At 40.4% G+C, this 15,973-nt stretch overlaps 5 protein-coding genes across 6 annotated transcripts; 2 read left to right on the forward strand and 3 right to left on the reverse strand.

Annotated features, from left to right (window-relative positions):
• Positions 1-192: 192 nt before the first annotated feature.
• LOC129589882 (uncharacterized) lies at positions 193-2,528 on the forward strand. The gene is made up of 6 exons (XM_055484783.1): positions 193-448; positions 528-654; positions 738-1,364; positions 1,675-1,775; positions 1,887-2,129; positions 2,270-2,528. Exons 1-6 carry the CDS (start codon positions 413-415, stop codon positions 2,297-2,299), a joined length of 1,164 nt encoding a protein of 387 aa, XP_055340758.1. The 5' UTR covers positions 193-412; the 3' UTR covers positions 2,300-2,528.
• Positions 2,529-3,501: 973 nt separating this feature from the next.
• On the forward strand, positions 3,502-5,255 carry LOC129589891 (uncharacterized). The gene is made up of 5 exons (XM_055484793.1): positions 3,502-3,684; positions 3,814-4,111; positions 4,333-4,442; positions 4,522-4,758; positions 4,884-5,255. Exons 1-5 carry the CDS (start codon positions 3,634-3,636, stop codon positions 4,959-4,961), a joined length of 774 nt encoding a protein of 257 aa, XP_055340768.1. The 5' UTR covers positions 3,502-3,633; the 3' UTR covers positions 4,962-5,255.
• A 498-nt stretch (positions 5,256-5,753) lies between these two features.
• LOC129589873 (uncharacterized) lies at positions 5,754-7,559 on the reverse strand. Its single transcript, XM_055484772.1, has 5 exons — positions 7,275-7,559; positions 6,765-7,038; positions 6,527-6,651; positions 6,120-6,362; positions 5,754-6,037 (listed from the first exon to the last, which is right to left on the reverse strand). The coding sequence occupies exons 1-5, from the start codon at positions 7,314-7,316 to the stop codon at positions 5,987-5,989; spliced, it is 735 nt and encodes a 244-aa protein (XP_055340747.1). The 5' UTR covers positions 7,317-7,559; the 3' UTR covers positions 5,754-5,986.
• Positions 7,560-8,261: 702 nt separating this feature from the next.
• Positions 8,262-10,465, reverse strand: LOC129589814 (probable serine/threonine-protein kinase clkA). The gene is made up of 6 exons (XM_055484694.1): positions 10,266-10,465; positions 10,004-10,136; positions 9,199-9,936; positions 9,034-9,131; positions 8,620-8,859; positions 8,262-8,496 (listed from the first exon to the last, which is right to left on the reverse strand). The coding sequence occupies exons 1-6, from the start codon at positions 10,305-10,307 to the stop codon at positions 8,467-8,469; spliced, it is 1,281 nt and encodes a 426-aa protein (XP_055340669.1). The 5' UTR covers positions 10,308-10,465; the 3' UTR covers positions 8,262-8,466.
• A 1,773-nt stretch (positions 10,466-12,238) lies between these two features.
• LOC129589876 (uncharacterized) lies at positions 12,239-15,299 on the reverse strand. Of its 2 annotated transcripts, none has more exons than XM_055484775.1 (5): positions 15,124-15,299; positions 14,762-14,954; positions 14,438-14,541; positions 12,961-13,209; positions 12,239-12,660 (listed from the first exon to the last, which is right to left on the reverse strand). In XM_055484775.1, the coding sequence occupies exons 1-5, from the start codon at positions 15,175-15,177 to the stop codon at positions 12,607-12,609; spliced, it is 654 nt and encodes a 217-aa protein (XP_055340750.1). In that variant the 5' UTR covers positions 15,178-15,299; the 3' UTR covers positions 12,239-12,606. The 2 variants fall into 2 exon arrangements, with proteins under 2 accessions (XP_055340750.1, XP_055340749.1); XM_055484774.1 differs by having other exon boundaries at positions 14,762-14,987.
• Positions 15,300-15,973: the final 674 nt, after the last annotated feature.

The following is a 15,973-nucleotide window of genomic DNA, read 5'->3' on the forward strand; positions in this document are numbered from 1 at the left end:
AACTGGCTACACTTGCCAATAAAATTACTCATGCTAAACATTCAAATACGCGCATCTATTTTCCAGTTGAAAAAAAATGACCATTGCGTATTTGTCTACGGTAACATCGGACGAGCGATCTGCAGAGCTATTAGAACGTTTTGAATGGGCTTACCACCGTCTAGATCCACGGAGAAGGAAAAACATTTTGTTTCGTATTACCGCCCATTGTTTCGTTCTGATTGCACACACTGCAGATCGATCATTGCGACTCGTGGTACCCCGCATTAGAATTAATAATGCGCGTTTTGAGTCGTTTAACTTTGGCAACCCAACGTCAACGTAACACATTAATTAAGCAGAAATACTGAGCATCCGGTTTTCCCAGGTTATATTGGAACTTATTATATAATATATCCCATGTTTGGCAGTTATGGACAGCTTTTGCAAGTGCGCCACAATCTTAAATGTAAAGGCATTACGATACTTATATAGTTAAAAAGTTTTATATATGTTAAGATGACCATTTGCTATCCTTCGTCTTGTAGCTAGGGTTATGGATCTTAGGTGCGTATTTCGTACCACACAGTGAAGGACTTTCACCATCTCGATATCGACGGCAATCTGGTCCTTACTATGCTGCTTTATACCAACCACGATCACCGGCTTACAGTGGTACGTATTCAAGCATCCACACAAATATCTATACAAAGTTTGTAAGATGTCATAATAATTTAATTGATCAATCTTCTTTTCAGGGTCATCGTATCAAAACCGTGTAAACTACAAAGTCCGCACCAGTGGCACGTACAATCAAAACACCGACAACTATCCGGACACTTCCGGTTATTACGATTCCGGACGAGTAAACGTTGAATATGACAATGCGCCTAACGACTACCGGAACACCGGCAGCTCTCCACAGCGAACAAGGAACACGACATTCAACCTGGGCGATTATTTCCCGTATACCCGAAGAAATTTCACCAACAGCGGAAATTATAACCAGCGGCTGACATATGGCAGCAACACATACGGCCAGAGTTATTCTCGCAGCAGCAGTAATTATTCGCCATCGAATTACGCACAGAGTGGAAGCAAGGATAAATACCGCAACGTAAAATATACCCGCAACGACTACAGTTTTCGTTTATCGGATGATTATGGCAGCCGCAATTACGGCTACACCGACTACACCAATACCACCTGTCCGAAGTGTCCGGATTGCCCGCCATCGTGTAATGCCAGCGTTATACCGCCACCGACGAATTCGACTATTCAGGATTTTCAACAGTTGCCGGATCTGTGTGATCCCACTCTGATCAACGAATGCACAACACCGTCGCTACCCTTTCGATGCACTACGGAGCAGTGTATAGCAACAGGTAGTGCAGACATACGGGCACTATTTTATTCATTATTGTTTGATATTCAAATCTTTTGTATACACAAATATTCAAATATACAATATACCGTACACATATTTATATATATACAGATATACATGTATACGTAATATTCAAATACTTTGAATATGCAACTATTATTTGAATATGCAACTATTTAAATTACATATATACAAATGTATATAATATACAAATATTTCGTAATGTACAAATATTGTGCGATACTCTTCGTAATATCTGTCCGTATTTTATCAACGTTTGCGGCTTTTTAAAGTGCTTTGATTTTTAGGAGAAGCCGGTCTCGGTGTACAGATCTTTGCGCCTGGTGAAGTGTCCGTTTCACAATGTATATTTCGAAAATACGTCGGAGCTGTATTGTATTCTTACAACGTAAGACTTAGTAATTACAGTCCTACTGGATACAGACGCTAAAATCAGTAGCTGTAAAACGCACAACTATGACGAGGGAAAACTGCCACTATAACACAAATTCATTTTTAGGTGTGTCAGGTTGGTAGCGAGACACAAGTGGATTTGACGCCCGACTACGTTCAGAACATTGACTGCTCGGAGACAGCTGATCCGGAGTGTCTATGGGCCGCTGCTGGATCGATTACCGTTCGGGATCCACTCCTCTGCAGTAATCTGTGGTCCGTCTCAGAGCCAGTGGTACTCTACTGCATTTTGTACCTGTGGAATCATGACAATGGACAGACGAATGTGCTGGCCACGGCAAATATCAATGTAAGAATTCATGGGTTCGACCGTTCGATCATCATGATGATCTAATACACCGGGCTTATGGGATGGAGTTCCTCTAATGTTAATTATTTTGCATATCCTCCATATTAGCTGTTATTGTATATAATTTTTATATTTTACAGATAACAGTCAATCCTGACTGCCGTTGTTAAGTGGGATGAAGCGCTACTTAGCAATTTTGTTTCCCCGGATGTTCCTAGTTCCTACAGCTAATTTCCTATGGGCGAAAATTACTGTCCTTATTATAATGTTTTCTGATAGAACAGGAACTCTGTTATTTATACAGTATTATTTATATCTCACAATTTAAAATTAATGTTACTTGTCATTATTTATAATTATTCAAAATAGGAGATCTATGTAAGTAGTACTTCATGTCGTTCCGACTTGTTCGTAAAAGATACAAAATGGACAAATTGCTTCTGTAAAATGTTTATTAAACATAAGCAAAAAATAAGTCAGTCGTCAATTTCGCGTTGCGCTGCACCTGGTACAACCACTAGTTATCGTACGTTCATGAATTTGTTACATATGTATGCACTAGCTAATAATAGTAATATTTTATGATGTGCGAGAACTGTGGAATTGATAATACTTTTGTATTCAATCGTGTGTTTTATTTGGCATCGCAATCACCACCAGCATCGAAAGATCATGACTAAGAAATCCGTAGACTCAGCCGACATTATTAATGCAGAGTTTGATAATTACGAGTAGTTGGAAGATAACCTTTTCCAGCTTTGCATGTGTTCATATATATTTCTTTATTATACTTAAATAATAGAGAATCAAACGTTTTTAAGGTTACCATAAATTTAACGCACAGTATAACACTATCAGCAAACTTCTACTACGTCGACACATATTAGCTTGTGGAAACAGTGAACGAAAGCAAGCCGCAACACCAAGCGGTCAGGTTTTTCGGTTACGAGAATCCAGCAAAACTGCCAATTCAGTAAGGGAACGTTGGTAACCTTGCAATAGAATTGTCGCATTATAATGGTGGAAATTCAGGTACATTTTGCGGTGTGTTTCTTCTGCTTACACCATGCAATGTCCTCAGCACTCCCTGCATAAGGCTAACAAGAGCTAACGTAGCAATAAAAGAATTGGTCGGAAGAAAAAAACAAAGGGCAGCGAACGCCGAACGGATACGCACCTTACCCGTATTCCACTTGGTCGCGCTAGCTGCATGTCATCTGTGAAGGAAACACGATTTTTTTATTTGACTCGCTCCCGCTCGCAAAGTCTGTTCGATCGGTATCCTTGAAAATTCGAAAATAACCATGTGTCGCATGGTCGTCAGTCGATACCCTTCAGAATTTATTACTTATACAATCCCATTCATCTTGAGTAAACCATCCAGTTTGATTTTTACCTTAAGATAAGATGCCGGTTCTTGCATATTACTGAATCCAGAAAACCATTTGTTTCTATGATAATTTAAAAATTTCGCGGTTTTAAAACTGTTTTAAACTTTTCGCGAATGGAAGGGAATTTCCGTAGGATTAACTGCCTTTCTTATGGCCGGATGCCGGTACAGTACAGTCGTTGTCAGTCATAGTATTTTCTGCAGTTATTGTAGTAGACATTGCATAGTGTGCCCTGTATGTGCACAGTTGCTGTTTTACCTCCCACAACTACTCACATAAATCGTAATTTGCAGGTAATAATCCTTTGCCTTTTCTCAATCAGTACGGTATGTGGCGCTGGCTCGATGGAAGAGGACCGCGCAGCACTGCGTGCCCGCATGCGCCGCTCGTTGTCTACTTACTACAGTAGCAACAACACCAAATCCCTTCCCAAGACCTGTCCTACATGTGCGACCTGCCCACCGCCGTGTCCAGCGACGCCGGCGACCGTACCTTCGACGTCGTCCTGCTCCGATAATCCCTGCTATTTTTCCTCCTTACCATACGCTTGCTCGGCTGAACAGTGCGCTGATTTCATGGCGAAAACTGGCGGTAAATATACTCTCAGGATAATGATGATATCATACGAATTTGGAGAGAAGCTTGTAAATAATGTTTACACAATAACATCGCGCCACGTACGGCACAAAGCAAGGTATACAGAGGCATACTTATCCGTAAACGATCTTATAATTAGTTACGCGTACAAAAGCAGTTTCCACTGGTGCTGTTCTGCAGTGCATCGCAAAGTAAAATTTTCTTTGTCAATGTAGAGTATGGAAAGGCAGTGATCGTCAATCTTCCGGAAGAGCTGTGCGTCACCACGTGTCAACTGCAAGATCTGTCGGGGACAGAACCCGTTGCCGGCCTGTATGCATTTGGTGTAAGGGGCAACTCCTAAGGTTCTCTATATTATTCTTTTATGGAATCAGAATATTAACAAGAGAGGAACCTGTTTTAAGGCGTGTACACGGTACGAACGTTTGGACATCACGGTCAACGGTCAGGAGCCCAACGTGGTGTCCGTGCTGAAATGCGGCGCTGATCAATGCTTTCAAGCTAGTGGTTACGGACTGTTTTACTCCACCGACAACTGCAATCCCGTCATGTACAGCCAAGATACCGTGCTGCAGTGCACTTTATCGCTGATTAATGCACAAACCATGAATGGTGAATTATATGCCACAGCGCAATTTCGGGTAAAGTTTTACTGCGATCGTGTTTAGAATCATTATGTTACTACATTATTCGTCATTATTTGCAACGCCATCGACATACAATAACTGTGAGAGTTTGACTGATATTAAATTGGTTCTCTTTGCAGTTAAAAATCCAGTACGTTGACCAGAGGGACTGTGGACCAGTAATAATGGATCTAGTACACCGGAATAATTATGTATAACACGTATTGCACAATACCTTCGCCTGTGTAACATACTGTACATGGATTTATTACATAATTATGCAATCAGACTAGTCAGAGTGAATATTATCCTCAATCACCTGCCAGCTCGCATTCCGTGTGTATCTGTACTCGATATGCGGATTATTGACTTACCATTAATTTTTGATAGTTGTGAATTTGTGAATGTTCTGCTAACATTTTAAATATAGTATCTAGTCGTTCGATTTGTGAAATCGCAGTACTCTGTGTGCACAGGAACGATGTCTTGCCGGCGGTACCGTCCGGAGTTTATTCACGGAAGTTTGGTCTGTACTTTTGCTGTACATTGAATTATTGTGATGGATGCGACAGCCGGAAATGTACGGGTTTTTCTTTTATAATTATCACAATGTTTTTATACGTGAAACCGTGGCATAGCCGGTACCAACTCACACAGGTACACTGTGACTAAACATGTCTATACACATTGTCGGCATGCTGACTGTAATTAGTAACCACCATTATCAGTTACGAACTTACGAAACACCTGCACCGCCCTCGTTAAAATAAACAAAATTCTGTTATACAATCGCTATACTGTTTTTGCACGTTGCGCACCACTTTCTATGTTCTTGTACAACTTTTTTAACTCATTTTTGCCTTCAATACATAAATTAGCTAAATGGCAATGCTGTTGTTTCGTGTATCTTATGACGATATGAATATATGAAAGGTTGCAATCAACATAAAGGTCTCTAATCCATGAAAGCGTCGAAAACGCCCGCGGAATTGTTTTCTGTCAGAAATCAGCGACTGCCATTCAGTTTATTGCATTTGAGCTAGTTTGCCATTTAGTTTACCGTTAGACCAGTTAATTTTGCAACCTGGAAAAATAATCGATTTCACATACTACTTAAAAACTCGTTATTTGTACAAAAATAAAAAATAAAAGTAACATAAGGCATGCAGAAATGAGGGAGATTTTGTTGGAAAACGACTGGACTGATTACTTTTGGTGGACTTAGTTGGCTGGTTAACAGCATTTACGCCGTGGGTATTCCGCAGTCAGCGGGGTTAACATATTGGACTTTCACCTATAAAGCAAATCCCACAACTATGTACAGCTGTATCATGACTGGACATTTAACAAACATCCGATTCCGTGCCGAAACTCACCGTAAGATCTGACGTGGCTAGTAAATCGGTGCCCTTTTTAAGCTGCAGTGTGCACTGGAGCGTGGTATCGGCTGTATATGTTTGTGTCGCACAGTTAGATTTAACATAGATAGTATCGACATAGGCGGCCAAACACGTTTCAGTCCCGCAGTTCAACGATGACACCACGTTATCCGAAGGGGCTGTGCCGGTATTGAGGTTATCTCTAACCACAGGAGAAAGGTCACCGGTTTTGGTACATGCCTATCAGATTAATTTTTAACTGTTTAATTATTTATATCCGGATTAATCATGCAGTAATAGACAGCTAACTGCTTATACACATGATTCCGGGATTTAAGCGCAGTGAGTAATGTCATATAAAATTGATAGTAAATTCAAACCGCACATGTCGAAGCAGAGCGTACCCCGTAACGGTAAAGCAGGAACGCGCTGTCCGTAGTCGCGGTGCCGTATTGTTGCAGCTGGCACGTCGTAATACAGACCTCTTCGGGAAGGTTTACAATAACAGCTCTGCCAAGGTCAGCCTTGTCTACAACGGCCAATTTTTTATAGGAACATATACAGTATAACACGGTGCATACACAAAGTGTGTACACGATTAAACTAACTTTGCCGGAAATTTTGCAGTCTACTATAACGTACCGCCCGCGCTTTTGATGAAGTCGGCGCACTGCTCTGCCGAACAAGCATAGGGCAATGAATTGAAATAGCAGGGATTATCCGTGCACGTTGAGGGAGGGGGCGCCGGAGTGGAGGCCGGACAGGGCGGAGCACAGGCGGCGCATGTCGGGCAGGTCTTGGAGCTGGTTTTTGTGTAGTTTTTGTAGTTGTAGTTATTGTAATACGATCGACGGACGCGGGCTACTGGCTCGTCTGCGGCAGCGAAGGAGGCCAAGGCAATCACTAGGCAAAATATCTGCAAATATTTTGCTTAATTCCACAATTTAAAAAAAAAACTTTGTGTTAGATTGCCAGTTTTTGTAATTTAACGAAACAATGCCAATTAGAAAATGCAATATATTTAAAGTTACACTACGCAGCACACACACAGTTAAAATGCGCAGTGTATCGTTTTAGTTTAGAAAAACTAGTAAGCCATAACCTTTTTCTGCTTTAAACAAATTCTGCATCCGTTGTTACACTAGTACTTACCGGTTGCACAGAGAGCACTTTCATCCACAAATTTTTCTCCATGGTGGGCAACTGATGGAATCGTATCACTGAGATCGTTTGCTTATTCGTAACAGGGAAATGCCGTATAAACTAAAATACTATTGCTGTGATTCTGCACAAAATTCAATTAATAAGTCCAATCGAAACATGCAGGTACTTCTTGCACCGCTTAATACATTCGCACCCGCCGAAAGGATAGTTAAAGTTGACCTAAAAATTGTGTCGTGAATTGTGCAACAAAAGTCTACAAAAAATTTAAAAAAAGTATATTTTTGTTACGTCTTGGATTATCAAGATGAAGACCATATGTGCGTAAGACGTAACGCTTGTGCAGGAAGTTAACGCATATATGCAAAAGTAAAAAAATGAGCAAAGGTCAATCTCATAAGTTTGATTCTCATTACCACGCTATCTTTGTATCTATACTCTTAGTGCTCTGTAATTTTACTCGACATATTTTGTAGGTGGCTTCGTCGTATCGTTTTGATCGTACATGCAACGTCCAGTTAATTTGTTTTCATATTGATATTGTTTGATTAATGCGTCTATTATTATAATATACCCTTTATTATACAAGGATCGCATTTCAGTAATACTCACTCTTTAAAATAATTTTGTCGCCTCTTTATCTGTTAAAGAACAGCTGAGTAATACTTTCTATCAGAGACTATCGCGGAATAGGCCTTGGATAAATTTTGTCTTATATACGAAGTACTCTGTATTTGTTTACAATATTGTGCTTTTATGAAGAAATAAGGCAGTTAATCGTGTGTTTATATTAGTTTTTTGATTTTTCGTAACCGTAACCAGGGAATAAAGAAAATTACATTAGGTGCAATTTTATCGTACATGTTGTGCTGTAACTAAACCGTCGTTTTCCACGTGATTTCTTGATACGTAGTACTGCGTTTTGCTGCTCTGATTTTGTGATCCACAGTATAAGTGTACCACCGCAAACGCTGCATGTACGGCATTATCTTTATTTCGATAAATGCAGATAAGATCAACCAGCGCATTGTACAAAATTACGGGCAAAGCAGACAATTATTGCTATGGTACATAGTAAACAGAAAAACTTTTGTGCAGCAAAATCTACATCGTGTACACATAACCGGCGCAACCGGTACGCTAATTTCCGGGGTTCTGGTTTATGGTGACTCCTCGTAGTGTATCAGCACCGGCAATCGGGAAAGACATTGATCTGCAAATTATTTTGATTAATTCCGGATTCGGATACACAGATATCTGAATGAATTTTTTCAACGACAGTAATTAAGGGTGCTTCATGCTTAATGGAAAGCCATCATTATTTTCAGTAGCTTACTTCGACATCTTCCGAGGCCTGAACTTGTCCCGAATCGTTCCAAATGTACAAAGAGCAGTGCAGTGTGACGGGTTGCGTCAGCGACCAGAGATTGAAACACAGCTGCGGATCGCGGACATAGACGGATCCTTTCTGGGCCCATAAACACTCCACCTGGGTTGTTTCGACGCAGTCGATATTCTGCCGGTTGTCCGGTGTCAAGTTTAGAACGTTAGCGCTGGAACCAGTCTGCTGGCACACCTGCATCATTCAAAGAAAAGATATGAAACTAACTTATTATCGGCTAGAAGCTTTCCGCATGTTTATTACTTATGTCATAACTAAATAGCGGCTAAACGTTCATACACTTTTTGTTGCTTACATCATAAATAAAAAGTGGCTAAAATTTTATAGACTTTATTGCTAGTTGCTTACGTCATAGGTAAAAAGCTCGGTCTGAAATTTCCGGAATACGCACTGGGAGACATTGACCTGTCCCGGGGAGAAGATTTTTATGGGTAACCCTTCCGATGCTGCAAAAGCACCAGTGACCAATCAGACAAAATTGAGACGTACGTCTATTTAGTATTGCGTGCGTACCGGCCTGTTCGCACTCGGCAGCTGTGCAGCGAAACGGAGCCGACGGTATGGCACACTGGTTGATGTAAGTCTCATCACAGAGATCCGATAGCTGCGTAAAATCCTGGATTGTGGAATTCACCGGGGTGGTCGTAGTTACGTTGGTTGCGTTACAGGCCGGCGGACAATCCGGGCACTTGGGACAGGTGTTGTCGTACTTATAGTTGTACTTGTTATCATAACTCCGGTTGCGATAATTGGATGTATACTGGTTGTAGTCGTTACGGCCATATGAAGATCTTCCTGATGTGTACGCTGTCGATCCCTGCCGTCCGTAATCCGAGCGAGAATAATCCTTCGAATTATAGTTATTATACGCATCGTTGTACCCGTACGTGTTATTGGAATAGGACAGGCGTTGACCGTAGTTGCGGTTGTCGTTATAGGAGTAATCATTTCGGTTTCCGTAGCCATTATACGAATTGTCATTCCGGTCGTAGTTCAATGTCCGGTTTCCGCGTGGATAACTGATGCTGCCGGTATTGTCGTAACGCGATGAACTGCTGTAGTCGGCGTTACTGCGATCGTAAGAACCGTCGTAAGAACTGTATGCGCCGGACGCCGGTGATTCATAGTAGTTGACCTTTGAGCTGTACCGTCCGGTGTCGTAGTTGTCACGATCGGAATTATAATCGGGGTCAGGACCGTAGTCGTTACTGGTGCGGACTTTGTAGTTCATACGGCTACGGTACTCTGACCCTGAAATTTTATTTGATATGGTGGTATTCAAGGCTAAAGAATTCATAAGTAACTATAGATGCCTCACCGGCATACGGTGCCCGTGGTGGTTGGTAGGATCCCGGATAATTGTAGGCTCCGGCTTGCCGCCGATAACGGCTCGATAGGGAATCACTCTGGTCATTCTCCGCCAAATATCCACTGAATATAGTTAGTAAAATCTATAAAAAATTAAACAGATTGTGTTTGAAAAATGTCGCCTTTTAAGTCCATTGTTTCATATTCTATAAGGCAAATCCAGTAGCTGCTAAACAATTTTAGGTTGACATTAACCCGTTATTGCATTTTACCTGTATCCTAAGGAGAGTAGAGTAGCATATGCCGTTATGCATTTTCCACGCAAATAATTAGATAACAATTCCCGATGCTGAAGTCTTGCTCCAAAATATACAGACTTCAATTCAACTCAGTTCTCATTTAAAATGCACAATAAATTAGCGCCCAGTTTCTCAAGGCGTTCATAAAGTTTGTTAGTACTTCAGAATAGTAGTTTGAATTTCTAACTACTAAATCTTGCGCAACCGGAAGCAGTTAATGTTTCGCACATACATAACACCGTCTTTTTGCAAAAAAAGCGCCTCGTGATGTTTTTCTTGATAACATCGTGATATATTTTATGGTGTTGCGTGAAGGATAAAAAGTTAATATGATCAACCCAAAAAATAGCTGCCGCTATAACATCAGTCTATATCCTTACACTTTCATCATGACCTTGGCATTACGAAAGTTTGGATTAATTGGCTGTAGTAGTTGGATCGTTACTGCATGTTACTGCACGTCACAAATGCGTGTACGTAGGCTATACCAGCTATACTATCCAGCAAATTTGCTGCGAAATAGCTGTATTCGCACATACTCGTATGTAAGAAAATCGGATTCCGGCAACAAAGTGCACCGAGATGCGCAAAATTTGCAGATTTATTATAGAATTCTGCATTCAACATGCAATTGATTTCGGAAACATACTGTACATAGGTTCGCTTAGTTTGTGATTTCTACATATTTATTAAGCGTTACCAAAATTCTACATGTAGGGCAGGAGTGCAGGACTGTATTTGCTGGTATTCTACAGTATATTATCCTGTAGAATATCGATAGCGAAAAGGCAACGGATTCAACGATAGTACGAGTACTCGTATTTGAACAAAATGTTTGCTCATTCTTAGTTTTAACTTGTAGTCGTGCTTGACAGAGTACATTCATCGTGCTCTACTCTAGAATTGTGTGATTAGTATATTTTGCATTTGTTAACGGCCTGCTTGTTGTCTCCGCATATTGTAGGTATCGTTTTTAAAAGCTGCATCATCGCAAAGTGTGCATGGAAAGGAAAACACATCGCAATCCAAGACCTAGTTAAAGCGGAAAATAAAGTCGGTAACACTTAATAATACCAGTATTAACGGCGCTGCTGGTTGCGAAGTTGTTCGTCGATGTTCCTCACAAGAGCTGCTGATTTTCAGTTTGTTCCTTACAATTTGTAACTACTCTGTATATAGTTGTAAATGTAATTAGACCTTCCAACGCATAATTTTGACCAATTAATTAGAGGGTAGCACGGGTGTCTATAATTAAGGATTTGAGGAATACTGCCAGTGTCGTGACAACCACCAAAACTTTCGCTTTCACGCACTCCCAAACATTTCATAGCGTCCATTTTACATCGCCATATTTCGGCAACCGCATAAAAGGGAATCGATCCGGTGTATTATACAGATACAGAACACAGTACGAAATCCTTGCAATCAGTGATTTTTTGAGCGAATTCATTAGATAAGCTCAACGGAAGCTTAAAACCGCACTGCCATCATGACATCCGAGCAATTTTTGTATGGTGACTAATAGTGTGGTGACTTTTCAGATTTACCAGAAACTGGTCATGCATTTTCGAAGTGTATAACATAATTATGTCTGTATTGTTTCGATCATTTGATCATTGTAACCATAAAACGCCAACTAAAGTGCTGCTTCTTAAATATCTCTTTAATGTAAATTCAGCTAAAACAAAGGCTAGATTGCAATATGGAGATACTTGTACGTGTTTTTTATAGTTCGTACATTGACGAACCTTTTAAGGCATTTATTAGTATATTTCTAATTAATGTCAGTCAGGTTCCTTATTGTGCCTTGCTGCTTGAAAATACCCTGTATTTGCGTAGCACGAACAAACTTTATACGACAGAGCTGTATGTGCTGATGCTATAATTGATATTTACACGGTAAGATATCGATGGCAAAATGGCGATTCAGCGATAGTTACAATAAGCTGATTGTTTGCTCGTTATTAGTGTGGGTACTGTATTTTTGACATCGAACAAAGCGGTTCCTGTTTTAGCGGTGCAGTTTCACTTAACAGAAATCTCCTGCTTCAAAATGAAATAAAGACTGACTGAATAATAACACAATAAGGACTAAATTAAGACACCTTCCAGCAAATAGTTATATTTAAATTAAATTAACCATAAGTTACATCAAGAATTATGATTGGCCCATCAGATCTTTTCGTCCATTACTGGAATTACATAAATCCTATAATAGGCCTCACCGGCAGGCGGCATGCCAATCGCACCAAATGTTAACAATGGCAATTTAAAAGGAGGCAAAAACATTTAGGCTGGTCGATGGCTGATAATTCTACCATCTGGAGACTTTTCCACACTGGTCTTCGGGTACGTATTTGATGATCATCTGGAAAGAAACCAACCCGGCAAAATTGTTCATGTCAGATACTGGAAATTTAGGTATTACAAAACGTGAAAGGGATAATATCCGGCACGGATGCCAAAAAGTAAATATGAAGTCCTCGATGCCGCAGCTCTTAATTATAAGTAAAGGTCAACTTATATATGTTTATTGTTTGGTGTTCTGCAGGTCATTTGCCAATAGATTATTACGTTCAAACATACTTTCTGAAAGGTTCAGAGTTTATCCTATAGTACTTATTTTATACTGCTTAAAGATCAGGGTTTATCCTTGGCGTGCACGAACCTTGAAATCTGCCGTGGCGAGCAATTCATTATTCAGCTGATTATTATGCAGTTCAAGCGTGCACTGAAGAACGGTGTCCTCGTAATAATGCAGGCTGCCCATACTGATACGCGAGTAGAGGATCTGATCTATGAATGCACCAAAACTGATGTCCGATCCGCACCGAATAAGAGAGTTAATCACTGGTTGGGGAGTGGCAGACGTTCCCTGCGCCACTACCGCCGTCAGATCTTCGTAGCGTGTACAAGCCTACACAACAAACGCTTTTTTCTACTCTGGAATTGGAAAGCAAAAATATTTAAGTATTCATGCATGATAAAGACAAACTTGAAAAAATATGCATTATGACTTTTGTGGACATAAAATAACTCAACTCTAGAAAAGAATGGTAACCTATCGTTTGATGTCATGCACGGGAGGGCGGCTGCCATGGTGACAGATGCGCGTTTTTGTCTGTTAACTCTGTTTTCTCAGCATCTCTTCTATTTCTAGCCCCACAAATACGAATGTCTATATTCAGTATGATCTCTTGGAATATCACAAATCTTATGATGAGAAAAACTTGATAATATCTCATAAAAAGGACAACAAAATCTGTGGAACTATGATAAGCTTAAATCAACAAAAGGACGCTGGGCGACACAGGAAATGAACAGCATCGCTAAAAGTTGTTGCGAAAGCAGGTTTTCCAAAATAGTTGAACCTGTGGGCTTATCAAACGACGGGACAAGACCTGATGGTATGACGCTGATTCCTGTCCAGCAAGGAATGCCAATAGTGGGAGACGGTGCACTTTATCGACTTATCCAAGGAGCCTGAAAAGCTGGCAGGTGGCCCACCTAGCAGAAAGCGCGAAGCGATACGGGTAAGTTTAGAAACCGATACCCTTCTATCCTTTAGTGGTTGAAACGTTTATGCGTTTTCGGTCCAGCTTAAGCGAATTGTTGCACTTTATGGGCCGGAAAATTCTGTGACCTGACTGGAGAAGCGCACCTACTGCTTTTCTTAAACAACGTTTCAGTTTGGCTGTTATTAAGGAAACGCTACGGCTGCATGTTAAGTACGCTACCATTTAACCCACGGGTGGATAGAGATTTTGGTTGTTTTTTCAATGTTTGAAATTTTAACAGTAACGTAGTGTGCCTGCGCTTGCACTTCTTGTTACATTCTTAATAGCTATAACGGTGATAAGCTTAATAGTGCACAATGCACAGCAGTGCTTGCTGTATGCGAGCGTGATGACGTTGTGTTTTTCCAGTTCTTACAGCTATAGTAAGACTGTTTATTCTAGTATTGTACATACTGCATATATTTTTGTGAAATTACGTAAAATAGTCGTAAGTACGGAGCTATAGTACATTTGTAATTAGGTAGGTAATAACCGTCTAAGTAATGATATTTGGAAGCGCGGGCAGACTATGGGAGAGTGTAAACTGAATGTTTATCTGTTACGTGAGGAGCTACGGAAAATCGCTACCCCAAATCGATGGATCACGAAGCCATAGTTGGTGTACGACTGCATTTGGCACGTTGTTATGCACAGTTCATCAGGAAGGTCGATGATAATTGCTTTGCCAATTCCTGTAGTACAAGTACACATGTACGTTATTAACTTCGTATATATAGCTAGCATGCAAAATTTAGCAGCGATAAGCATCCAGGATTTTTGCTGTTGTTTGTTGATTATTTAGATAAACAGCTTAGACCATATAGTAAAAAAAACAGCGGTACCTGGGAAATATAGATAATTCACAACATGATAATTAAAATTGTATCAAGTATAGCGACTGTACTGACTGACCGTTTGTACTGTTGACAAACTCTTGGCACTGCTGGGCTGAGCAGGCAAACGGCAGCGAACGGAAGTAGCATGGATTATCTTGACAGGTATTCGGTGGCGGTGTTGATGGTGCTGTGACAGAGCACGGTGGTGGACAGACTGCGCACGTATGACAGGTCTTTTTGGATGAGGAAGAGTACGGATGAGATCCCGTCTGGATGACGATCATGAGCAGAAAGACCGCTATCTAACGTACAACGACGTAGCCTTACAGAATGAATTGTGTATCCATTGATGAACATGAATACACAATTCATTTTGTACCAAGGGTGAGCCTTAAACGTTTGTATGACACGGATAACTTTTAGCTAGCTGCATCTTACCATGGTGGCAAGTGACCGGAAATGCCGCATACAGTTGTGTTCACAATCAGCCATAATGTAGCCAGTCTAGCATATACAGTGTTAACAACAAAAGTATAAACATGAAGCTATGATTGAAAAGAGTACGTGCAGTCGGCATTTGGAGATTAACAGTTGGAAACTACACAACTCATCGATGGGCGATATTGTGCTTGTGTTTGCATATTGAGTATCGCAGCCCTTTGCATAACGTCTTTTGTGGTTAACTAGTTGTGTCGATGGGCAGCAATGATCGCTCGTTGATTTGAAAAAATTCCCGGTACTGTACTTCCGCGATGCAGCCGTTTGTGCGATACAGTTATAAGCGACTAAAGGTCACTATAAAAGCCGACAATTTACTGGACAAAAAATAGATGCGCTGTTTTGTGAGAATGCCGTTTGTGCGTTCACCTCAGCCAGCGAGGCAAGACCAACGAGTTTCAGGTTTTCAGTCCCAGAACCAGCGGTACTAATCTATTTAATAACGCCGATATGATGTCGATTCCACGTTTTATTTATAATGTTTTATTTGTTTTGTTTATATTTTTTTTCACCAGTCAGACTATCAGTATCAAAACAGAAAGCATCTTAACTAACAATTTTAAGGTACTGCAGCGAGAGATCAATGAATTCCCTACCTGAAATATTTTTAGAATGCTACAGCTGAATACTAAGTAGTGCGAGAAGTGAACAAAATGCATACGATAAGCATTGTGAGCCATCCTGTTTTTTATAGCGATATTTCAGTACAAAAGTACTCGCTACGAGTAATTACTGAATTACTCGTACTATCAAACAAAATAACATGTTGCATTAAACATGCGTAACTTTG

This window comes from Paramacrobiotus metropolitanus, unplaced genomic scaffold (assembly GCF_019649055.1).
Source record: "Paramacrobiotus metropolitanus isolate TYO unplaced genomic scaffold, Prichtersi_v1.0 Parri_scaffold0000037, whole genome shotgun sequence".
Classification (NCBI taxonomy): Eukaryota; Metazoa; Tardigrada; class Eutardigrada; order Parachela; family Macrobiotidae; genus Paramacrobiotus; species Paramacrobiotus metropolitanus.